Here is a 26,835-nt window from a genome sequence, read left to right as displayed (position 1 = left end):
ATGTCATTGTAGGTTCATCATTTGTAACAAATGTACCACTCTAATGGGAGATATTGATAATGGGGAGGCTATGCATGTCTTTGGGCAGGGGGTATATAGAAAATCTCTGTAGCTTCCCGTCAATTTTGCTGTGAATCTAAAACAGCTGTAAAAAAAAAAAATCTTAAAAAAAAGAGATATGTATGATCTACTTGTTTATGTAAATCTGTTATTTGGCAGGTCAATTAAAAAAATCAGGTTAATATGTATATAACATATTTATCATTTGAACCATTTATAAGCGTACAATTCAGTGACATTAAATACATTCATAATGTTGTGTAACTATCACTACTATCTATACCCAGAAAATTTTCATCATCCCCAGTATAAACTCTGTACCCATTAAATAATATCTTCTCATCCCCTCCTCCCCCCAGCCCCTGGTAATCTCTATTCTCCTTTCTGTTTCTATGAATTTACCTATTCTAGATACTTTGTATAATCACACAATATTTGTTCTCTGTCTGACATTTCACTAAGAATAATGCTTTCAAGGTCCATCCATGTTATAGCATATATCAAAATTTCATTTTTATGGCTGAATTGTATGTATATGCCATCTTAATTTATCTGTTATCCATTCTTTTGTTGATGGACACTTGGTTTGTTTCCACTTTTTGGGTATTGTAAATAGTGTTGCCATGAACGTTGGTATACAAATATTTATTCTAGTTCCTGCTTTTAATTCTTTTGGATATATACCTAGGAGTGGAATTGCTGGGTCATATGGTAGTTCTGTGTTTAACTTTTTGAGGAATTGCCAAACTGTTTTCCATAGCAGCTGCAACCATTTTACATTCCCCTCAGCAATGCACAGGAGTTCCAATTTCCACAAAATTGAAGGTACACAGTTATCTGAGTAGTTAACAAAGCATATATATCACCCTTAATGTACTTGAAATTGAATCTTTAATACAACCCTCAAAGAAAGAAATCACTGAAAAAATGCAGCAATTATCATAAGTAAGGATCTTGCTGTGCTATGCGGCTACTTCCCACTAGCTATGTATTTTACGTTTGGTAATGTATATATTCCATGCCACTCTCTCACTTTGTCACAGCTTACCCTTCCCCCTCCCCATATCCTCAAGTCCATGCTCTAGTAGGTCTGTGACTTTATTCCGGTCTTACCCCTAGGTTCTTCATGACCTTTTTTTTTTTTTTCCTTAGATTCCATTTATATGTGTTAGCATACGGTATTTGTTTTTCTCTTTCTGACTTACTTCACTCTGTATGACAGACTCTAGGTCCATCCACCTCACTTGTAGCGCTCATACATGGCCTTCCTCCTTACTTATGGTCATTCTGTTCAGGTGCCCATCATGACAGCATCAGTGTAGCTGTTTACTGAGGTCGGTTGATGCACACTGGCTGAGTCATTCTGCCTACTTGGTTGAATAGTGCCTCTTCTGTGATAGATACTCTCTGGCATTTACAGGAGATAAAAAGATTTTCAAATATTTTTCTATGTATCCATCCACATTGCCTCGACCACAGAACCCTTTCTGCTATCTTAATATTTCTTTCACGCCCCTGATAAATCTAGCATGGCAGCTAAAATTGAACCTACTAATTGAGTTTTTGGTATTGTCATCTCCACTTGGATATACACAGCTCAGACTGATGAGTTAAATATGATGGGCACTGCAAGTAATACATCTCTCTGATCCTCAGGGTAAGTGCACTAACTCTTTCCTTCCATCTCTGACTACAATAATGTTTTTATTATAATAACCTGGGTGACAGCTCCATTTTTCCTTCTCAAGATTGCTTTGGCTATTCGGGGTCTTTTGTGTTTCCATACAAATTGTGAAATTTTTTGTTTTAGTTCTGTGAAAAATGCCAGTGGTAGTTTGATAGGGATTACATTGAATCTGTAGATTGCTTTGGGTAGTAGAGTCATTTTCACAATGTTGATTCTTCCAATCCAAGAACATGGTATATCTCTCCATCTATTTGTATCATCTTTAATTTCTTTCATCAATGTCTTATAATTTTCTGCATACAGGTCTTTTGTCTCCTTAGGTAGGTTTATTCCTAGATATTTTATTCTTTTTGTTGCAGTGGTAAATGGGAGTGTTTTCTTAATTTCGCTTTCAGATTTTTCATCACTACTGTACAAGAATGCCAGAGATTTCTGTGCATTAATTTTGTATCCTGCTACTTTACCAAATTCATTGATTAGCTCTAGTAGTTTTCTCGTAGCATCTTTAGGATTCTCTATGTATAGAATCATATCATCTGCAAACAGTGACAGCTTTACTTCTTCTTTTCTGATTTGGATTCCTTTTATTTCCTTTTCTTCTCTGATTGCTGTGGCTAAACTTCCAGAACTATGTTGAATAAGAGTGGTGAGAGTGGGCAGCCTTGTCTTGTTCCTGATATTAGTGGAAATACTTTCAGTTTTTCACCATTTAGGACGATGTTGGATGTGGGTTTGTCATATATGGCCTTTATTATGTTGAGGAAAGTTCCCTCTATGCCCACTTTCTGCAGGTTTTTTTTTATCATAAATGGGTGTTGAACTTTGTCGAAAGCTTTCTCTGCATCTATTGAGATGATCATATGGTTTTTCTCCTTCAATTTGTTAATATGGTGTATCACGTTGATTGATTTGCTTATATTGAAGAATCCTTGCATTCCTGGAATAAACCCCACTTGATCATGGTGTATGATCCTTTTAATGTGCTGTTGGATTCTGTTTGCTAGTATTTTGTTGAGGATTTTTGCATCTATGTTCATCAGTGATATTGGCCTGTAGTTTTCTTTCTTTGTGACATCTTTGTCTGGTTTTGGTATCAGTGTAATGGTGGCCTCGTAGAATGAGTTTGGGAGTGTTCCTCCCTCTGCTATATTTTGGAAGAGTTTGAGAAGGATAGGTGTTAGCTCTTCTCTAAATGTTTGATAGAATTCGCCTGTGAAGCCATGTGTTCCTGGGCTTTTGTTTGTTGGAAGATTTTTAATCACAGTCTCAATTTCAGTGCTTGTGATTGGTCTGTTCATATTTTCTATTTCTTCCTGGTTCAGTCTCGGCAGGTTGTGCATTTCTAAGAATTTGTCCATTTCTTCCAGGTTGTCCATTTTATTGGCATAGAGTTGCTTGTAGTAATCTCTCATGATCCTTTGTATTTCTGCAGTATTAGTTGTTACTTCTCCTTTTTCATTTCTAATTCTATTGATTTGAGTCTTCTCCCTTTTTTTCTTGATGAGTCTGGCTAATGGTTTATCAATTTTGTTTATCTTCTCAAAGAAGCAGCTTTTAGTTTTATTGATCTTTGCTGTCGTTTCCTTCCTTTCTTTTTCATTTATTTCTGATCTGATCTTTATGATTTCTTTCCTTCTGCTAACTTTGGGGTTTTTTTGTTCTTTCTCTAATTGCTTTAGGTGCAAGGTTAGGTTGTTTATTTGAGATGTTTCCTGTTTCTTAAGGTAGGATTGTATTGCTATAAACTTCCCTCTTAGAACTGCTTTTGCTGCATCTCATAGGTTTTGGGTCGTGGTGTCTCCATTGTCATTCGTTTCTAGGTATTTTTTGATTTCCTTTTTGATTTCTTCAGTGATCACTTCGTTATTAAGTAGTGTATTGTTTAGCCTCCATGTGTTTGTATTTTTTACAGATCTTTTCCTGTAATTGATATCTAGTCTCATAGCGTTGTGGTCTGAAAAGATACTTGATACAATTTCAATTTTCTTAAATTTACCAAGACTAGATTTGTGACCCAAGATATGATCTATCCTGGAGAATGTTCCATGAGCACTTGAGAAAAATGTGTATTCTTTTGTTTTTGGATAGAATATTCTATAAATATCAATTAAGTCCATCTTGTTTAATGTATCATTTAAAGCTTGTGTTTCGTTATTTATTTTCATTTTGGATGATCTGTCCATTGGTGAAAGTGGGGTGTTAAAGTCCCCTACTATGATTGTGTTACTGTTGATTTCCTCTTTTATGGCTGTTAGTATTTGCCTTATGTATTCAGGTGCTCCTATGTTGGGTGCATAAATATTTACAATTGTTATATCTTCTTCTTGGATTGATTCCTTGATCATTATGTAGTGTCCTTCTTTGTCTCTTGTAATAGTCTTTATTTTAAAGTCTGTTTTGTCTGATATGAGAATTGCTACTCCAGCTTTCTTCTGATTTCCATTTGCGTGGAATATCTTTTGCCATCCCCTCACTTTCAGTCTGTATGTGTCTCTAGGTCTGAAGTGGGTCTCTTGTAGACAGCATATATATGGGTCTTGTTTTTGTATCCATTAAGCCAGTCTGTGTCTTTTGGTGGGAGCATTTAATCCATTTACACTTAAGGTAATTATCGATATGCATGTTCCTATTCCCATTTTCTTAATTGTGTTGGGTTTGTTATTGTAAGTCTTTTCCTCCTCTTGTGTTTCTTGCCTACGGAAGTTCCTTTAGCATTTGTTGTAAAGCTGGTTTGGTGGTGCTGAACTGTCTCAGCTTTTGCTTGTCTGTAAAGGTTTTAATTTCTCCATCAAATCTGAATGAGATCCTTGCTGGGTAGAGTAATCTTGGTTGTAGGTTTTTCTCCTTCATCACTTTAAACATGTCCTGCCACTGGGGACAGATACCAAAAACAACGGGAGCTACGAACCTGCAGCCTGCGAAAAGGAGACCCCAAACACAGTAAGATAAGCAAAATGAAATGCCTCCCTTCTGGCTTGCAGAGTTTCTGCTGAAAGATCAGCCGTTAACCTTATGGGGATTCCCTTGTGTGTTATTTGTTGTTTTTCCCTCGCTGCTTTTAATATGTTTTCTTTGTATTTAAGTTTTGATAGTTTGATTAATATGAGTCTTGGCATGTTTCTCCTTGGATTTATCCTGTATGGGACTCTCTGTGCTTCCTGGACTTGATTAACTCTTTCCTTTCCCATATTAGGGAAGTTTTCAACTATAATATCTTCAAATATTTTCTCAGTCCCTTTCTTTTTCTCTTCTTCTTCTGGGACCCTTATAATTCGAATGTTGGTGTGTTTAATGCTGTCCCAGAGGTCTCTGAGACTGTCCTCAGTTCTTTTCATTTTTTTGTCTTTATTCTGCTCTGTGGTAGTTATTTCCACTATTTTATCTTCCAGGTCACTTATCAGTTCTTCTGCCTCAGTTATTCTGCTATTGATCCCTTCTAGAGAATTTTTAATTTCATTTATTGTGTTGTTCATCATTGCTTGTTTCCTCTGTAGTTCTTCTATGTCCTTGTTAAATGTTTCTTGCATTTTCTCTATTCTATTTACAAGATTTTGGATCATCTTTACTATCATTATTCTGAATTTTTTTTCAGGTAGACTGCCTATTTCCTCTTCATTTGTTAGGTCTGGTGGGTTTTTACCTTGCTCCTTCATCTGCTGTGTGTTTTTCTGTCTTTTCATTTTGCTTATCTTACTGTGTTTGGGGTCTCCTTTTCGCAGGCTGCACGTTCGTAGTTCCCATTTTCTTTGGTGTCTGTCCCCAGTGGCTAAGGTTGGTTCAGTGGGTTGTGTAGGTTTCCTGGCGGAGGGGACTAGTGCCTGTGTTCTGGTGGATGAGGCTGGATCTTGTCTTTCTGGTGGGCAGGTCCACGTCTGGTGGTGTGTTTTGGGGTGTCTGGGGCCTTTTTATGGTTTTAGGCAGCCTCTGTGCTAATGGGTGGGGTTGTGTTCCTGTCTTGCTAGTTGTTTGGCATAGGGTGTGCAGCACTGTAGCTTGCTCATCGTTTAGTGAAGCTGGTTGTTGGTGTTGAGATGGAGATCTCTGGGAGATTTTCACCGTTTGATATTACGTGGAGCTGGGAGGTCTCTTGTGGACCAGTGTCCTGAAGCTGGCTGTCCCACCTCATTGGCACAACTCTGACGCCTGGCTGGAGCACCAAGAGACTGTCCTCCACACAGCTCAGGATAAAAGGGAGAATAAATAGAAAGAAAGAAAGAAAGGAAGAAAGGGAGGGAGGGAGGGAGGGAGGGAGATAACAAAATAAAGTAAAATAAAATAAAATAAAGTTATTAAAATAAAAAATAATTATTAAGAAAAAAATTTTGAATAGTGAACAACAAAACAAACAAAACAAAACAAAACAAACAAACAAACAAAACGGATGGACAGAACCCTAGGACAAATGGTGAAAGCAAAGCTATACAGGCAAGATCTCACACAGAAGCTTAACCATACACAGTCACAAAAAGAGGAAAAGGGGAAAATATAATCTATCTTGCTCCCAAAGTCCTCCTCCTCAATTTGGGACTATTCGTTGTCTATTCAGGTATTCCACAGATGCAGGGTACATCAAGTTGATTGTGGAGCTTTAATCCGCTGCTTTTGAGGCTTCTGGGAGAAATTTCCCTTTCTCTTCTTTGTTCTCACAGCTCCCAGGGTTCAGCTTTGAATCTGGCCCCGCCTCTATGTGTAGGTCACCAGAGGGCGTCTGTTCTTCGCTCAGACAGAACGGGGTTAAAGGAGCCGCTGAATCGGGGGCTCTGGCTCACTCAGGCCGGGGGGAGGGAGGGGTCCAGATGCAGGGCGAGCCTGTGGCAGCAGAGGCCAGCGTGATGTTGCAGCAGCCTGAGGTGCCCCGTGTGTTCTCCCGGGGAAGTTGTCCCTGGATCCCGGGACCCTGGCAGTGGCGGGCTGCACAGGCTCCCGGGAGGGGAGGTGTGGACAGTGACCTGTGCTTGCACACAGGCTTCTTGGTGGCTGCAGCAGCACCCTTAGTGTCTCATGCCCGTCTCTGGGGTCCGCGCTGATAGCCGCAGCTCGCGCCCGTCTCTGGAGCTCCTTTAAGCAGGGCTCTTAATACCCTCTCCTCGCGCACCAGGAAACAAACAGGCAAGAAAAGGTCTCTTGTCTCTTTGGCAGCTCCAGACTTTTCCCCGGACTCCCTCCCGGCTAGCCGTGGTGCACTAACCCCTTCAGGCTGAGTTCACACCGCCAACCCCAGTCCTCTCCCTGGGATCTAAACTCCAGAGCCTAAGCCTCAGCTCCCAGCCCCCACCCGTCCTGGCAGGTGAGCAGACAAGCCTCTCGGGCTGGTGAGTGCTGGTCGGCACCGATCCTCTGTGCGGGAATCTCTCAGCTTTGCCCTCTGCACCCCTGTTGCTGTGCTCTCCTCCGTGGCTCTGAAGCTTCCCCCCTCCGCCATCCGCAGTCTTTGCCCGCGAAGGGGCTTCTAGTGTGTGGAAACCTTTCTTCCTTCACACCTCCCTCCCACTAGTGCAGGTCCCGTCCGTATTCTTTTGTCTCTGTTTTTTCTTTTCTCTTTTGCCCTACCCAGGTACGTGGGGAGTTTCTTGCGTTTTGGGAGGTCTGAGGTCTTCTGCCAGCATTCAGTGGGTGTTCTGTAGGGGCAGTTCCATGTGTAGATGTATTTCTGATGTATCTGTGGGGAGGAAGGTGATCTCTGCATCCTACTCTTCCACCATCTTCTCCTGAATCTAACTTTGGGTTTTGTTTGTTGTTCTTTTTCTACTTCCTTTAGATGTAAGGCTAGATCGATTTTTTGAGACTTTTCTTATTCCCTGAGGTAGGCTTGTATTGCTATAAACCTTCCTTTTAGAACTGTTTTTGCTGTTTCCCATAGATTTTGAATTGTTGAGTTTCCATTTTCATGTCTCCAGATATTTTTGCTTTTCTCTTTGATTTCTTCAGTGACACATTGGTAGCATATTAAGTTTCTATGTGTTTATGTTTTCTGCAATTTTTTTTTTTATTGTACTTGATTTTTAGTCTCATACCTTTGTGTTTAGAAAAGATGCTTGATATGGTTTCAGTCATCTTAAATTTGTAGAGACTTGTTTTGTGGCCTAGCATGTGATTTATCCTGGAGAATGTTCCATATGCACTTGAAAAGAATGTGTATTCTCCTGCTTTTGGATGGAATGTTCTTTCTTTGACCTTTCTTTGACTTTGACTTTTTGCTTCTTCCTTGTCTCTTTTAGCCTGTTAGGTTTATTTATCATCAAATATTTTAATTTTAGTGCTAGGCCTTCTGGGACCTAGGGAAGCACTACAGAGTTATGTTAAGACTTTTTATTGACATTAAATGCTTATATGGAATCAACAAAATGTATTGATTAAGGGCATACACTTTGGAATTAGAACTGGGTTCTAGCCCCAGCTCTGTTTTCTCTTGAGACAGTTATTTAACCTTTCATAGCCTTGGTTTCTTCATCTGTAAATTAGGGCAATAATACTACCTTTGTTTGACAGGTTTTGTAAGAATTAAATGAAGGTAAAGTATTTAGCATAGTGCCTATAGCATATGCACATTTGCACAAAATTGTGCAGTTGTTAAATTCTTCCTCTTTCCTTTTCCTCCTTGTTCTCATCTCTTATCTTTTTCTCTTTCCTCCTCTTCCTTCCCCTCTTTTTCTCCCTCCTCCCTCATTCTTTTTCTCCTCCATGAATTATCATTATTATTATTTACGAAATTGGTTTATTTTGTAGTCATCTTCTTCCCTGTTTGGGTAGTTTTTCTAGATTCAGAGATTAAGGGCAAGTAAATAACTTTGCATGTGTTAATGTTGCAGGTCACCATAATTAAATTGCCTCATGATGGAGATTTTATAATCCTAGGGCTTTTAAAATACTCACTTTCCAGCTACAAATAAATATTCCATTGATGAAAAATACTTTTTTTAGGGACATCAAAATCGGTGGCTTATTCATAGCATTCTTGTGTTCTCTTATGTAGTAAAGTAACCCTATCTTAAACCTTATATATTTTTCTCTTATATCAAAGAAAATTCTCAATTCTCTTTTGCTCTTTTGAAGAAATGGACCTTTATATAAATTTAGGAGGAATATTTCCTTAATAAATCAGGTATTCCAAATCTACATTTTAAAATATAGACAGCTTTTAGGCAAGGGAAAGGAGAAGAAAGAATAAAGAAAATGAAGATGTTTTCTAGTAACATGGTCCCTTCATTCTATGCTATTCTTTGTAAAATATCTCTACTGAGGTATAGCTGGTCCTTGGGACAATTTAACCTCTGACTCCTTGCTTGTCAGGATGGCCATTCATGCTGTCCCCTTTAGTTGACCAATGGCTAAGGAGCATAGCATTCTGCTGCACATGGATCTGGAGGCTTAATTTGATGAATCATATGGGTAGTCTTTGTTCATTCAATCATTATTAATTCATTATCCAGTAAAGGCACAGCTTGGGTCATAGAAAAACAATTAAGAAATTGTTTCCTCTAGAATTCATAGTGAATTGAAGGTGAAGGAAAACATGTCTATGTAATAAATATTTAAGACAAATTATGAAAGTATAAAATAAGAGTTTGTAGAGCAAACAAACTTACTTAACTTGCTATTAAGAAAGATGTTTATTTTTTTATATTTGTTTTAGTTCGATATAAGAAGACAAAGTAAATAATAGGATAACTGACTATAGATGATTACTTTATGACAAGATTCTTAGTTGATCTGTCACTTTGTCATTGCAGCTCTAGTAGGGGCTTTATATAGATGCTGTATATAGTCATCTCTCTGGACACAAGGCTTTTGTTTTCCAAGCATCTGGCTCCTCTGAAGGCTTCTTTTTTTTTTTTTTTTTTTTTTTTTGCGGTACAAGGGCCTCTCACTGTTGTGGCCTCTCCCGTTGCGGAGCACAGACTCTGATGCGCAGGCTCAGAGGCCATGGCTCACGGGCCCAGCCGCTCCGCGGCACGTGGGATCTTCCTGGACCGGGGCACGAACCCATGTCCCCTGCGTCGGCAGGCAGACTCCCAACCACTGCGCCACCAGGGAAGCCCTGAAGGCTTCTTTAATATAATAACACTTCCTAAAATTTTTCTTAGTTATAGATCTTATAGTAGGAACAAGCTTATCTCTAGGCCAGTGATCTCTAAATTATTTTGAATACATACCACAGTTGGTTAAAATATTTAGGATGTAATTCTAATAGGTATACATATTTATCTATGATAATATACATTTATCATGTACTAATGTATGACTTGCCTCTTAAACCATAAAAAACATAGATAAAAGGGAAGCGATAATGGTGAAATAAACTATTTAAAAATGTTTTGCTAATTGTGATGGGGTCCTAGTCTTATTATTTAGTATTTTTGAGACATAATATATACTTACAGTAAGGTTTATGATAGTAACTTACTGATAGTAAGATGTGATTTCATAGTTCAAATAATCTTTATAATTTCTACTTTTTAAAGTTATTGTCATCTGATTAGATTTATTAACTCTAATGAAGAGTTTGAAGTAGCAGTAAGAAAGGAACAGCTCTGCCATATACTTATTTATTTGTGATTATGTAATTAGAATTTCTTCAGTATAGACTCTTTGTGGGTATATATAGTTTCTTTGTGGGTGCTGTTGTTAACACTTCATGTTATGAAACTCCTCCTTTTCTATTAGGATACTGCATATCCTGACACATTACCATGTGATATACCATCTCACAGAGGGAGTGTTATTCTATGTACTAAATATTAGTTGTTTAATTATAAATAGAAGTGATAATATTGATACTATCTTTTTGCACCCCATTGGGATATTTTACTTAACTCACTTTGGACACCACTCTTCTAAGCATGCCTAGGTCAATATGTCTCATTTAAAGATATTTATTATCTTTAGAGAGTTACTTCCTCTCCTATAACAGTGATTTTTTTTCTAAGTCTATTGTTCCTCTACTCCTGAAGGCATTTATAAAATAAAATAATGTAGTGATAAAAAACAGATTTAAGGGGTTATGAGAATATCATTTCTTTTACACTTGAAGCAATCAGACATGGTTGAGATTGCTTCTTTTTATGAGATGAAATTTTATTATAATATTATATTAATAACGAAAAGCTGTTTCTTCTTTCATTGATTATATTGGATATAGTTTCAAAAATGTAAAACCTAGAGTTTATTTTACAGATTATTTAAGTTTCTTTAAAGTGACAGTAGAGGGCACTGTGGCATTTCGTTTTTCAAAGTCTGTTTTAAAATTAGAAAGTTGTTGCCATTTTTATGTGTAATGCAGTGTATCTATTCAACTGATCTGTTGAAACTCTTTGTTCTTTGCTTTGTCTATGGGACTAAAAATTTTTTGTTGAGTGTTGGAAAACTTGAGGTGTGTTATCTTTCTGGGCTCTACATTTGCTTTTGTTTAGTGGGTAAAAGAAATTCTTTTAAACATAGTGATTCTTGTAAATCTATTCACTGATCTTTTTTTTTTTTAAGATTTAATTTTATTTATCTTTGGCTATGTTGGGTCTTTGTTGCTGCGTGCGGGCTTTCTCTAGTTGTGGCAAGTGGTGTCTACTCTTTGTTGCATTGTGTGGGTTTATCTTTGCAGTGGCTTCTCTTATTGTGAAGCACGGGCTCTAGACGCGTGGGCTTCAGCAGTTGCAGCACGTGGGCTCAGTAGTTGTGGCATGTGGGCTCTAGAGCACAGGCTCAGTAGTTGTGGCGCATGGGCTTAGTTGCTCCGCGGCATGTGGAATCTTCCCTGACCAGGGATCAAACCCGTGTCTCCTGCATTGGCAGGCGGATTCTTATCTACTGCGCCACCAGGGAAGTCCCATATTCACTAATCTTTAAAGTATGCCTTATTAGTACTATGAGAAAAATAGCTTTCAGTGAATATTATGTTAGAAATTAATTAAACTTTCAAATATTAATTAAACTTTCGGAAGATGTTTTTGTAGGTTTTAGCATCTCTAGTCATATGTCAGATATAATTTTATTTCCCTACAGGCTGTCAAAGATAGCATACCCAGAGTGACAGATTACCCCTGTTTTACAGCATTCACTTCAGAAGCCAGTCAGTCCTAGTCTGACAGGAAGCCTACGTATTTATTTCTACAACCTTATTGAGAAAAGAAGAAAAAGCTTATTTCATAAAATTTGTTCAGGGAAATTATTTGAAAATTCCATTTATATGTTAAGAATATAATGAACATTAATTGGTTGTATAGATTTTAAAGAAGATAAACCCCAGTGATAGAGAACAGTATTTACAATACATTTTCAATGTGTTGTAAGTGTTGAAGAGGGAAAAAAATCTCAGTTAGTTGAAAAATTACATTTTTATTACATTTGCCTGTGATTCAGTAGTTATTCACCAGAACTTTCTTGATATCTTATTACTAGTTCTATGAAGAAGGAAATTGAAAACCTCCGACACAGTCCGGATCACATAGCAAGACAATGATATTGTCAGTGACATATCTTAATAGTTATTCCCTAAACCTATACCCAATTTACCTGTTGATATTTATTCAGATATTAAATTTTCTTCCTTAGATCTATATAAATTGTAAAAGTAGTTTGATTTTTATTTTAAGATGAATGTTCATTATTTATAAATAATGATAAATAATAAGGTTCGATGTGTAGTTATCTGATCTGTTTTTTTCCTATCATCCATAATAGTTCATAGGAAGCAAGGAACTTTTAAAAAATTTTTTCTGGCACAGTGAAAACATACACATTCAATAAGGGCAGTAATCTTTCTCTCTTTTATTGTCCCAAGTGCTTAATGTCTGGTACATAGTTAAGATGTACAGTAAATGTTTGAATAACATTTTGTTGAATTTACAAATTATTTAATCCATTATTGACTTGAAATATTTAAGCCTTCAAGGATTAAGTTTGAATGTAGGGAGATTTTTTTTTCTTTGGAAAAATATTTTATTTTTATTTAAAAATTTTACTTACTTTTTTGTTCAATTTTTTTAAACTAAAAAATACAAAAACAGTTCATCCATTTCTCCCCCTTCCATCCCCTGCCTCTGGCAGCCACCAATCTTTTCTCTGTATCTATGAGCTTAGGTTTTTTTGTTTTGTTACGTTTTTTTTAAAGATTCCATATATAAAGAGAGATCATATGGTATTAATCTTTCTCTGTCTGACTTATTTCACTTAGCATAATGCCCTGGAGGTCCATCCATGTTGTCACAAATGGCAAGATTTCATTCTTTTTTTATGGCTGAATAATATTCCATTGCATATATATCACAATTTCTTTATCCATTCACCTACTGATGGACACTTTGTTTCCATATCTTGGCTATTATAAATAATTCTGCACTCAACATGGTAATGCAGATATCTTTTTGATTTAGTGTTTTCATTTTCTTTAGATAAATATCTAGAAGGGGAATTGCTGGATCATATAGTGGTTCTATTTTTATTTTTTTAAGGAATCTCCATACTGTTTTCCATAGTGGCTGCACCAATTTATATTTGCACCAACAGTGTAGGAGGGTTCCCTTATCTCCACACCTTCTCCAGCATTTATTGCTATTCTCCTTGACAGTAGCCATTCTAACAGATGTGAGGTGATATCTCATTGTGGTTTTGGTTTGCATTTCCCTGATGATTAATGATGTAGAGCATCTTTACATGTACCCGTTGGCCATCTGTATACCTTCTTTAGAAAAATGTCTGTTTAGATTTTATGCCCATTTTTCAATTGGATTGTTTTTTTTTACTCTTGAGTTGTATGAGTTCTTTATATCCCCTTATGAGATATATGATTTTCAAATATTTTCTCCCAGTGTGTCGGTTGTCGTTTCATTTTGTTGATAGTTTCTGTTTCTGTGCAGAAGCTTTTTAGTTTGATGTAGTCCCACTTGTTTATTTCTGCTTTTGCTTTTGCTTTTGGTGTCAGATTAAAAAAAATCATTACCAAGACCTAAGTCAAGGAGCTTACTGCCTATATTTTCTTCTAGGAGTTCTATGGTTTCCAGCCTTACACTCAAGTCTTTAAACCATTTTGAATTGATTTTTGTATATGGTATAAGATAGTAGTCCATTTTCATTCATCTGTATGTCCAACCTTCCTAACACCATTTAGAAGAGACTGTCCTTTCCCCATTGTATATTCTTGGCTCCTTTGTTGTTAATTAATTGACCATACATGCATGGGTATATTTCTAGGCTCTGTGTTCTGTCCTGTTGGTCTATGTCTGTTTTTATGTCAGTATAATACTGTTTAAATACTAGGGCTTTGTTAGTATAGTTTGAAATCAAGGCGCACGATGCCTCTAGCTTTATTTGTCTTTCTCAAGATTGCTTTGGCTGTTTGGTTTAATGGTTCCATACAAATTTAAGGAATTTGGGTCCTATTCCTGTGAAAAATGTCATTGGAATTTTGATAGGGTTTGCATTGGATCTGTAGATTGCTTTGGGTAGTATGGACATTTAAAAAATGTTAATTCTTCCAATCCACGAGTACAGAATATCTTTCCATTTATTTGTGTGTTCTGCATTTCCTTTCATTAATGTCTTGTAGTTTTCAATATACAGATCTTTCACCTCCTTAGGTAAGTTTATTCCTAGGTATTTTATTCTTTTGGAAAAAGATTTTAAATTGAGGAGAGCAATTTCTCTGCACTTATTCACTAGTTTGGTAAGAGATGGTTTAACATTTGGATAGCTAGTCACCAGCATAGTACATGCAGACAATTGTGGAGTAGGAAAGTATGAGAAAAATTGCTGTTAATAACAAATAAGCAAAATTCTTAATTAATTAATAAGGGGGTTAATAAAGGGGACATGCTTTAAAATAAATGGATAGTGATATTTTATGAGCATGTTAAAGCATAAACCAAAACAATTAGGTTTAGCTTAAATCACAGTTAACAGTGTTTGTACATAAAGTGCTTAGCTGTTTTTTTTTTTAAGTAAATATTTTCTTCAGTAAATATTTTTTCTCCCTATATGGTATTGCTTACCAGAAAGATCACAAATGATAACAAAGGAAGATCTGAGGGAATTCCCTAGTGGTCCAGTGGTTAGGACTTGGAGCTTTCACTGCCAGGGCCCAGGTTTGATCCCTGGTTGGGGGACTAAGGTCCTGCAAGCTGGACGTTGTGGCCAAAAGAAAACAAAACAACAAAAATGTCAAAGGAAGATCTGAGACTCTGAATTTCATTTATAATACAAACTAATTGCTTTAGTACTAGAGAGGAAGTGAAGGAGAGATCAGTATATCATATGTAAGAAAATGAATGGATAGGATAAGAAATTGTGTAGGAGGAGAAAGGAATTTCAAGGTTAAGGTAAGAGGGAATGTAAAGGTATTCCCTCATGTATTCAACAGTATTTATTGATAGCTTACTATGCTAGGTGCTGGAATATAAAAGTGAAGAAAGTAGGTCAAGTCCTTGGCTCTTAGGTAGCTTACATTGTAGAGAAGGAAACCCACCTTAACATAACATGATGTCAAATAGTGGTAAAATGCCTCTTCCTTACTGATTAGGTTGAACGTTCTTTTTTCATTGCATTTTTATATTTTTCAAAAAACCAGCTTTATTAAGATACGATTCACAGACCATGGCATTTATCCTACTAAAGTGTATAATTTAGAGGTTTTCTGTAATATTAGCAAAGTTGTGCAAACACCACCAGTATTACAATGATTTTAGTAGATTATCTTTGAGTATCTCTTTACAACATCTTTCTTTTAAGCTGCCTTCTTCTTTTGGTATTGCATCCTGTCCATTAGGCTCCACTAATTATCAGTTGATCATTTTATCATTTCGATACAGTGCCCTGGAGAATAAATTGCTCAGCAGTCTGATCCAGTTAAATTTGGAGAGGGGTAGTTTTTGAGGCCAATCTGAGTTTTTTTCTGACTGCATGCGTGTTCTTCTTAGCTGTCTCTTTCCATGGTTCTTTCTGATGAACTAGCTGACCTATGATTTAGCTGTTGCTCTTAATTAAGAAGAGTTATTGTTTTTGAGAGCACCCTTAGGCTTGAACTTCTCACACTCCATTTCAAATAAAGTCAGTTACTTTAGGGAGAGCTTCAGAGCTCTTTATAGTCTGCCTCTCCTCCAAGGTGGATTCTCTGAGTCACTGTTCTGGGCACAGGGCTAGTCAGTAGCCTCTGACTTGCTGCTTCTGGTGTCGAACTTCTGTCCTACGAGTGAACTGGGGTGAGAACAGTTGGGGTCCCAGCATTTTCAGCCTACTGCACTGTGGTAAAGCTTCTGTTTTTTAAGTGGAGGCCGGGTGGAGGAAGGGAGACTGCTCTGTTGGCCACACTCACCAGGAATTTATTTTCTTCAATTTGGAGTTGGAAGGATGAGAGATGCTGATGGCCTACCTTTCTCTGTGACATATGGTAAGTCTTGATTGAAAGCTGAGAGGAAGCTCTGTTCTCTTGGCCACACTTACCTGGAGTGGAGTTTCTGTCAACCTAAACTGGGGCAAGGTAGTAAATGGGTTATGGCTCAAATGCCACAAACTATCCCAATACCAAGTTTTCATAGATTTTCTTGAATAATGTTTCTTCATTTGAATATGCCCTTAGGACAATTTCCAGAGACTTTATTGTTTTAAGTTTTTTTTAAAAAGATTTATTTATTTGTTTATTTTATTTAGTTTTGGCTGTGTTGGGTCTTAGTTGCAGCACGTGGGAACTTCGTTGAGGCACGTGGAATCTTTTGTTTGTGGCGTGCGGGCTCTTTGTCGTGGCGTGCGGGTTTCTCTCTTGTGGTGCGTGGGCTTCTCTCTAGTTGTGGCGTGTGGGTTTATTCTTCTCTAGTTGTGGCACGCGGGTTCCAGAGTGCGTGGGCTCTGTGGTTTGTGGCACACAGGCCCTCTAGTTGAGGCGCACGAGCGCAGTAGTTGTGGCATGTGGGCTTAGTTGCCCTGTGGCATGTGGGATCTTAGTTCCCTGACCAGGGATTGAACCCGCGTCCCCTGCATTGGAAGGCGGCTTCTTTACCACTTGTCCACCAGGGAAGTCCCTCCAGAGACTTTAAATGGTGGTTTTATAAAACAGTATTTGTCAGTTTTGCTTGTTTCACTGGAGTGTGGGTCTCTGAAGCAACTTTCCCTGTTATCCTGGAAGCAGAACTCTCCAAACTATTTAATTCTAAATCTTCCTAAAGATCAAACATGTCCTTCCAGTAAAGAAATTACTACTTAATTCTAAATCTTCCTAAAGATCAAACATGTCCTTCCAGTAAAGAAATTACTATCCCAGGTAACTTTTTTTCCCCCCATGAACAGAGGTTTTGGTCAGACATGAAACCCAGAGCTATCAATAGCTAAAGCAGTTCTTTGCACTATCCTAACTGTCATACTAAGGACCTTTATAATTACTATATATGTCATGAACTAAAGATGTTATTTTAACTGTTTATTTTACCTAGTTTTCTGCTACCCACAGAAATCTACAGCTTTCACTCAGCTTGTTTACTTGTTGGATTTTGCAGTTCTTTGGCCCTGCTGATATGTATGTGCTTCTTGCATAAGACATATGACATTTTTGCATTCTTTCATATTCTTAGAATCATATAATTTATAAATATGTAAGTTGATATCCAGTTAAATTCTGATTTTTAAAAAATGGCTTCATCTGATCTTAAATTACATTTTATAAAAGAATTTTACTGACATCTGATCATGCATTGCAGTCATATGCAGAGTTTCATATAAAAATATCAGAAACTTAGGGACTTCCCTGACAGTCCAGTGGTTGAGACTTTGCCTTCCAATGCAGGGGTTGTGGGTTCAATCCCTGGTTGGGGAGCTAAGATCCCACGTGCCTTGGGGCCAAGGGACCAGAACATAAAGCAGAAGCAGTGTTGTAACAAATTCAATAAAGACTTTAAAAAAAATGGTCCACATCAAAAAAATCTTTAAAAAAAATCAGAAACTTAAACTTTTAGAATTCTAATGTATCTCATTCTCTTCCTCCTCCTATTGAATGGGAAATCCTTTCTAATTGCAGCCCTTGATCTGTTTGTCAGTGTACGTAGTTCCATCAGTCACTGCTCCGGTGTTTACTTATGTTTAAGTGGTCTTCTTGGGACCGCTGAAAGACTCTCCATTCCTATAAATCTGCTCACATTCCTGAGAAGGAACCCATTGTAGGACTGAGTAGTCACACGGAATCATTTCAGACATCACTGGAAAACAAGTATATTGATTTTCCTTTGGTTAATCATCCACTCTGGGTTCATTGGTGGAGAGGGCAAGTGGGGTCATGTTGTACAATACATTTCTACCTTTGCGTAAGATATTATCTAGATGATTTCTTCAGCAGGAGCAAAGGTTTGACAGTTTCTTGTAGAATGAGGTGGTAGATATAATTGAACCAATTTACTCGCACTGTGTTTTATTAATATAAGTATTTCTTACCTTAGGCTATAACTCAACATAAGTAAAATTGAGGAAACAGTTGATAGTGATCAGTTTTCTAGTAGTAAGTATGCTGTTGGGAATTCCCTTTAATATAACATTCACTTGTGTACTATTGTAATGGCATGTAACATCTGCCTATAATAGTGATCCATTGTGAAAATTTACTTCCATCATATACTGTATCTGGCCATTTGTTGAATTTCATATTATAAACACACATATTAAATATAGGATATAATGGTAAACTATCCATGTATATTCCTTCAATACCTTTGGAAGGACACACAAGAAACTAATCACTGGTTGTCCTTAGGGAAGAGAATGCACCAGGCTGGAGGACTGAGATGGGAAGTATACCCTTTTATTCCATCTGAATTTTGTAATAAGTATTTTTGAAACAATAGTAAAGCACTAAAAAGTAAGTAAAACAAAAACAACAAAGTAAACAATAACAAAAGGGAAAACAAATGGATAGACTGGCGTTCTGTGGATATAATTCTAGCCAAAAATATTTTGGTGGCCCGTTTGGGTTTCTTCTCACAATTGGTAAGCTCTCCATGTTGACTGATGGCTAAGTTTGATTAGAACTCTCTTCTAGGTGGTAATTATATTCTAATATTTTATCATCATTTTGTTCTCTCCAACTTCAGATGATTTAGATCAATTGCCAGGTTTCTCTTTGACATGAGATCTGTTCTTGATTTGGAATGCAAATTATTAGAAGTGTTTCTTCATGAATAAAAAGACCATGGTGGTGACTTATGAGTATTCTTCCATTGAAGATAATTAAGGCAAGATTTTTTGAGGTACTTTGATCTATATGGATGGTAAAAAATTTACTTGAGTCTTTTTTCAAATTCTCATATTGAAAATATGATTGATTAAATTCATTCTTGGTATCATTTTAAAGAATGCAGCTTTAGCAAATCTATATAATGAAGTGAGATTATGTTCAAATTTTAGGTTATTGGTATATAATTTTATTTTAAACATACAGGTTTTCATTTTTTTTCTGCCCTTTAGCCGACCTCAGAAAGTGTGTTTGTGTCCGTTTCTACCAGTGCATCCTCTACACATCTCTACCCACTTGTACATAATTCAGCATCCAGCAGAGGTAAGATGTTATAAAATACACAATTTCAGATAGAATATTAGGATACAAGAGGAAGCATACAGATGAACATACTCATCCCTTTCAGCTCTTGAGCATTTTTGAAAATAAATTGATGATAAATGCTCTCTTTGGGAAAAAAATAGTTTCTTTTATATATTATATGATAGTATAATATCATATGCTTTATAGACAGACAAAAAATGTGTTATTTCATAAAATGGTGTTATTTCATAGAAAGTACATTACTGAATTGTATAATGAATATTGAATATATAGAAGTTTAGAACTCCAACAATTTTGTATAGAGGAAAAAAAGATTTTGTGAATAGAGAGCTAAGAAATTATTGCTTTTTAAATTCTGGTCATAGCTTGTATCCTTTGATGTCTTTTCTTGTTAGGGCAGAGATAATGCTCAGCATTTAAGTGTTATAAAATGAATGCGTAAAATAAATTTTTTACTTCTTTAAGTGACTAGAACAAATATGTATGTTTTACATGTATATATAAAAATAAATATATAAAAATATGTGTACGTGTTGTATAGAAAGACTTTTTAGTTAATAATTTCATATGTTGGTGAGAATTATGCATGTGCTAGTGTGTATGTATGTTAGTAACTCTTGATTAACTGCAGTAATGAAGAGAGGAGTGAAGGAGATCATAGAAAACCAGAAATTATCATCAATACCAAACTAGTTGATGCATGGTACAAAAATGGGTTTACTGTAAACTGAAGTTAAAACTCTTCCAGGCTTTTGAAGGAGGAATAATTTTTTCTTAAATTTCTGAGGTGTATACCACTTGAAGACTTTAACAAAGACATTAAAGTATATTAATCTGTCACTTTCCTTTTCCAAATGATGGAGCAATTATTCTTTTATTGCAAATTGTTAAGTATTTCATTTGTTGGGCAGCCTTTTTTTTTTTCAGTGTTAACAACATGCTTTTGTCAGGATTGTGACACTTTAATCACTAGCATTATTTTACTGCGTTTAAACATACAACACGGTGCAGCTCAAATTTACATAAAATGATAGCTTACTGGCCATAACAGTTGTGGCTAAAACTTGACTTTTGATGTTGAGTGCTGTTTTCATTTTGCCATATGCATAGTATGGGGCCTTTTCATTGTTGTATGGTTCCAGACATAAGATGGCTTTTAAAATGTAGGTGTTTTCATAGATTTGTGGCAGTTTTAATGTTTTCATATCTCTTATTTGTTCCTTTTTTTCTTCATTCCTCTCTTGTCCTCCATACCCCCTCCCCCACTTTCTCCTCCTTCTCTCCCTCCTTCCCTTCCTTCCTTCCTTCATAGTTAATTCACAGTTTAGATGATTCATCCGTAATTGTGTGTGCTATAAATGTATTTTATGTATGTACAAGTACATACATACTGTTTTTCCTTAAAGTTCCAAGGAACTTTACAATCTTAATCTAAGTCAATCATACTTGGCTGCCTTGTGCTTAATCTCAGCATACTGTTTTCAATAAAAGAATAGGCCAATTTGATGACTTCCCCTAAAAAATGATTGAAAACCATTTGGATAGGCTCTAGGAGGGGGCTTTGAGAAAAGAAGACTTGATGGAGTGGATGAAATGGAGGTGATATGATGGAGCATTTCAAAGAGTAGGTATATGCATATAGAAAATTACTTAAGGATAAAAACAAAACAGTTATCTCAAGAATAACAAAAATACTTTACAAGAAAGAAACGTTGTGTTAAATTGCTTGGCGTTTTGTGAACTACGTATATGTAGGCATTAATGATGTAAATACTGTTTATTGATTTAACTAAAAATATTAGAAGATGTAAGGGTAAGGAGTGTTGTAAGAAAGCTAAATTTTCATTTATTATGAGAGGCTGTAGTTATAGAATGCTGTAGTTAAGAGTAAGGCTCAGGAGTTTAAATCCTTAGCAGCTCTGTAAACTCTGTAACCCTGGGCAAGATAATTAACCTCTCTGTGCTTCAGTTTTGTCATTAGTGAAATGGACATAATAAAAAATATACTTCATTACTTGGTGGTGGTGCGTAGTAAATGAATAATATATAAAATGCACTTAGAATTATATACGTTAAAGTTAGCTATTATGATAATAAATGGTAGTTTTTAGATAATATCTAAAATTGATAAGAAATAGCAAGACATATATAGAAATATGGACATAACTACTGGAAGAAATAGAAGAGTTAAAGTGATTGCCTCTAGGAAGTAGTATTGGGGAGTGTATCTGGGAACATTACAAATCTTTAGGCACCATTTAATTTGACTATTTTACATGTGTTACTTTGACAAAAGTTTGGAAAGTGATTTAATTATGTGTCGAAGTCTCAATAGTGATGGTAAGGAGGGAGGAAAACAGTATGAGACGCTGGAAAATGTCCTGAAACTTCCCTCTCACCTATCTCCTGCTAGTCCCATTCATCATACGAGCTGCTCCAACTTGTTTTCAGGCTTCCTCAGAGTGCCAGCCTGCTACATGTTCTTTTTAGTTAAAATCCCAGCAAATTCTGACTCTTCTGTTTCCTTTTTGAACTTTATATTAGGTAGATCAGTTTAACTACTCTCAGCATCTGCAAATTTACCTTTTCCATGCTATTTTAATCAATAATTCCAAGACCCAGGGGTGGAAGAGGTAAACACAAAAATGTCCCTGAGAGTATATCTATGTGTCTGTTTGTGGTTGTTGAATACTGTTACTACAATACTTTTGGTTTCTGTTTAAACGTAAATAATGTAATTATAAATTTATTTTTAATTACTTTTATAAATTCATATCTAACTTTATTATTTTGTATATTTACTAAATAACTGATATTCCTAAAGGAAAGTAAGTAATATTTGATATTCCTTTAGTACATTGTCTTTTTTATAGACACAAGTTATTCACTGTGAGGATATGTATATGCAGGATTATATAAACTGGTAAAGCTAACATTGGGCTCTATGTAAGTAAACTGATTAGAGAGGGCCTCTGTCACTTATTTGATCAAGCATGACATTCCGAGATGGGCCAGTGGAGAAGAGCCAGGCAGTGACTGAGCACTATAGACCAAAATAACCAAGAAAAGTATGAGGCTAAAGCAGAATAGCTAAGCACCTGACTTTACTAAGGATTAAGAATGGAATTCTTGTGGCAACCAGAAAGGTGGTTTTTAGTGTTGGAAGTTAGAACGTTGAAAAAAACCCACTGATTTATGGTGAACATTATCTATGATGATAGTTAATGCAATTTACAGAAATGGTCACCAGCTTTTTTCACACTAAAGTTATAATTTTTTTCTTTTTCCATACTTTATTCCTTGGAAGGAAGGCCATAAATCCAGCCCACACTCAAGTAGGAGGGAGAGATTAAACTCCACCTCCTGGAGAGGGGAGAGTTTATGTTTATTACTTGGAATTCTTCTATGAGGAAGATTTGTCACTTCTCTCCCATTTATTTATTCAATCATTTATTTATATCAGTCTAGACTCTGTATTTATTTTATACTTTGGGTTATAATCCAAATACTGTTATTTTGTTGCTCAAGTTGTTCCATTGGGTGCTCTTTAAAATTGGCTTCTGTGTCCCTTTGATATGCCCTATTGTTTTGTTTTTTTTTTGAGCACTTCCTTGCTTTTGGGGCATAAATATCTAGGCAGTTACCTTCAAGTTGACATACTACAAAATGTAATTACTAGTGAAATAAAAAGTTTGTCAGAATAAATGAATTCAATTTAGTTAAACACAAATTTACATTTTTCATAATCTTTATTATTTAGAATAATGTTATCCTTTTTGATCAGTAAACATGTAAATACACCCAAATAGAATAAAAATATACACTTGTATTATATTTAATACTGATAAGTCAGAGAAACTGTACCTCTTTTTATTAAACTGTGGTCTGTAGTAAAAGACTTGTGAAAATTATACATAATGCTGTGAATCAGATGTTCATCAAAAGGTTTTAAAAGCGTGTTTATCTAATTAGAATCTACATTTTAATTAATTATTTAATTACAGGAAAACAAGGTGTTGCGGACAGTTCCTCTGCTAGCAGCATGTCTCCCCCAAGATAAGTGTAAAGTCAAGATTGGTCGTCGCTTCAGTGAGGAAAGGTAAATTAACTTTTAGGGCAATTTAAATGAATTCTTTTTTTACTTTAAAAATGGTTTCCTTCAAGTTACCTATTAGACCTAGAACGTGGTACATTGGAAATGGTTAAAAAATTTAATTTCTGCCTTCTCTCTCAAAATAATACAAGATAAGCAAAACATAAACATAAACAAAAACAGACCAAAATGGAATAAACAAATTATAGCATTATCTAAATTCCATGGTATGTATGTTGAGCCTAAAAGGCATGTATATTTCCTGTTTATTTCATTTTTGTTAAGATAGTTTATTTCAAGATGTTAGTGTACTTGTATTAGATTTAGTTAATGTTTTTCTTTCTTTTTCTTTTACAATTATATATGATATACATTTATATAAACATATATTCATTTCTAGCCCATGAAGGCTTTCCTAAGGTACATTGACTAGAACTATATTTAGTGTTCCAGTTATAGGCACATCCATATTTTAAAAAAATGATAGAATGCCTTCTCTTGTTGTGTTTAAAATATTTTTTTTGATGAGGCCCAGTATGTGCAGCAGTTTGTTAGTTGATATCTTCACAGACAGTTCTGTAATATTCTTGGATCTTATTTTACACTGTATTACAGAACCCATTATTATAAATACATATAATATACTGTATGTATATTGAAATTTTTCTACAAGTTGTTTCTTACCTTTGAAGCATATTTGTTGCTTTTCTACCTATTCAGAGCCTTCACAAATTACTTTGATCCTATCTACACAGTTAAATATATTTTTAGATTTCTTTTTCAGTTCACTTATGAAAATGCTAAGTAAGACTAGTGGCAGCACCAAGCCCAAGGAATTGACCAAACTTTTTCCTTCCTTTATTATTTTGGCTTTGTATTATGAAAACATCATGTTAGAACTTTATAAAATCATTTTTTTCCTTTCTCTGAAACTATTGGTTAGGCATTCTTTTCTCATATAGATTTTTCTTTTGCACAGTTTGCATTGCCTTGTCCCCCAGAGGTGAGCTTTGCTCTGGGCTTGGTGCTGCTGTTGCAGATTCTGCCATTTTGTTGGGAGTGGAAGCACCATCCAGAGCCCTTCACATGGGGAGCAACCACATAATTTACACTGTGACACTTCTTTCACACAGAGGCTCTTTATAATGATAGTTTCTTTATAATTCTTGGATAGATGTGGATATATAATCTGCCAGCTTGGATCTTGGTTATTTTATTGCAAAAATGGTGAGCATCTATGGTGGTAGAAGTGGAAACCATCTGGGTCATCCCTGACATTTGGCTATGTAACCCTTCCACAGATGTGCGTGGGGATGAGAAACTTGATATTTTTCTAAATAGCCTATCCCATTTTGAGCCTATGATATTAAGCTCAGTATTATTATTTTTTTAAATTTTTATTTTTTTGCGGTACTCGGGCCTCTCACTGCTGTGGCCTCTCCCGTTGCGGAGCACAGGCTCCCGACGTGCAGGCTCAGTGGCCATGGCTCACGGGCCTAGCCGCTCCACGACATGTGGGATCTTCCCCGACTGGGGCACGAACCCGTGTCCCCTGCATCGGCAGGCGGACTCTCAGCCACTGCGCCACCAGGGAAGCCCTAAGCTCAGTATTTTTGATGGTACCAAATATAGTGCTTACTCAGTAAATTATTATTCACGTATGGATTTTAAACTAAAGCTGACTAAGATTATTGATTTAATATTAATCTGGTAATTGAATGATTTATTTATTTATTTTTATAAATTTATTTTATTTATTTATTTATTTTTGGCTGCATTTGGGTCTTTGTTGCTGCGTGCGGGCTTTCTCTAGTTGTGGCGAGTGGGGGCTACTCTTTGTTGAGGTGCACAGGCTTCTCACTGCAGTGGCTTCTCTTGTTGTGGAGCATAGGCTCTAGGCGTGAGGGCTTCAGTATTTGTGGCACGTGGACTCAGTAGTTGTGGCTCACAGGCTCTAGAGCGCAGGCTCAGTAGTTGTGGCGCACGGGCTTAGTTCTCCACAGCATGTGGGATCTTCCCTGACCAGGGCTCGAACCCATGTCCCCTGCAGTGGCAGGTGGATTCTTAACCACTGCACCACCAGGGAAGTCCTGAATGATTGATTTAGTTTTTTGTTAGAGTATGTGATGTAACCATGGGGGAATGATTAAGAGACTTATTACTTTTAGTATCCTTTGTAAATGGAATTTAAAAATACTTATTTTCAGTTTTTTGCCACTAGTGTATAAGAAAACAGTTGGGCTTTGTATATTAACCCTGTATACTATGACTTTCTAAATGTATTTGTTAGTTGTAGAAATTGTTTTGTAGATTCCCTAGAACTTTCAATGTAAGTAGGATTATCTGCAGATAGGGTCATTTATATTTCTTCCTTTCTGATGTTTATGCCTTTTATTTCTTTTTCTTGCCTTATTGTAGTAACTGGGACCTTCAGTACAATGTGTATTATGAGTGGCAAAAGCCCCTATCTTTACCTTGATACCAATCTAAAAGGACGTTGTTAGAGCTGGTATTGGCTGTATATTTTTGTAGATGCTACTTATTATTATAGTTTGAAGATTATACCATTTATTGTCTTTAATTGACTTTTAACTTGTCTCCTTCCCCCTCAAGTTTGTTTTGTTGCTTGCAGACAGAGGCTGTGTCATTCTTTATTACATCTCTAGTGACAAAATGCTTTGACATGTATTTTTGAATGAAGTTCAATAAGAATAATAAAACTCCACACCCCCGCCAGGCTAATAAAGACTTTTATTTTAAACTTTTAGAGATCCTGAACTTTCAACTGTTTGTCGGAAGTCTGATACATTAATATTATATCCAGGGGCTGAAGCTGCTAATTTGGAAGAATTTATATTAGATTCTCCTATTTATCCTTCCACAATCATCATCATCGATGGTACATGGAGCCAGGCTAAGGACATTTTCTACAAGAATTCCTTGTTCCGACTGCCTAAACAGGTAAACTAGTATTTTAACATAGAGTAAATACAAATGTATAGTTATACATGTATATATTTTCTGTGAGAGGACACACATATGCGTTTATATATGAATTTGATGGTGTTTAGATATGCAAATGTTATGTACAGAGGTATGTATATGCTTGTGTGTATGTTTTATATGTAAGCAGAAAATTTCAAATTTGTCCTTCTTTGTCAGTTCCTACCATCAGATTTCACCATAGTTTAGGCATTTAGCTGTAATAAAAGTTTCTCAGACATTTAATCAGAGCAGTGTAAGGATTATTTATTTCTATGTGTATTAATGTTTTTGTTAAGAAGTGTTATGTTTAAATATTTTTGGAATACTAAATTACTTTGTTCTTATTAGGCATGACTGAGTTTTTATGAAATATTTTTTTTGTCATTCATGATTATAATCATATGGTTTATCCTTCAATTTGTTGATGTAATTGATGATGATACATTTCCTAATGTGGGACTGTTCTTGTATTATTAGAATGAACTCTAC

The 26,835-nt window shown here is 36.0% G+C and overlaps 1 protein-coding gene across 3 annotated transcripts in view; it reads left to right on the top strand.

The window, feature by feature from the left end:
- DTWD2 (DTW domain containing 2) overlaps nt 1-26,835 on the top strand; it is a 90,445-nt gene that overhangs the window by 8,290 nt on the left and 55,320 nt on the right. For all 3 annotated transcript variants that reach the window (XR_013827724.1, XR_013827725.1, XM_079917903.1), the window contains exons 2-4: nt 19,175-19,265; nt 23,273-23,367; nt 26,130-26,322. Coding sequence is in view for 1 of the 3 variants with exons in the window: in XM_079917903.1 (XP_079774029.1) it covers nt 19,175-19,265; nt 23,273-23,367; nt 26,130-26,322 (379 nt within the window). In the remaining 2 variants the exon portion in view is untranslated. The remainder of the gene's footprint in view (nt 1-19,174; nt 19,266-23,272; nt 23,368-26,129; nt 26,323-26,835) is intronic.

This window comes from Stenella coeruleoalba, assembly GCF_951394435.1.
Source record: "Stenella coeruleoalba genome assembly, chromosome: 3".
Classification (NCBI taxonomy): Eukaryota; Metazoa; Chordata; class Mammalia; order Artiodactyla; family Delphinidae; genus Stenella; species Stenella coeruleoalba.
This window is presented reverse-complemented; position numbering and strand designations above follow the sequence as displayed.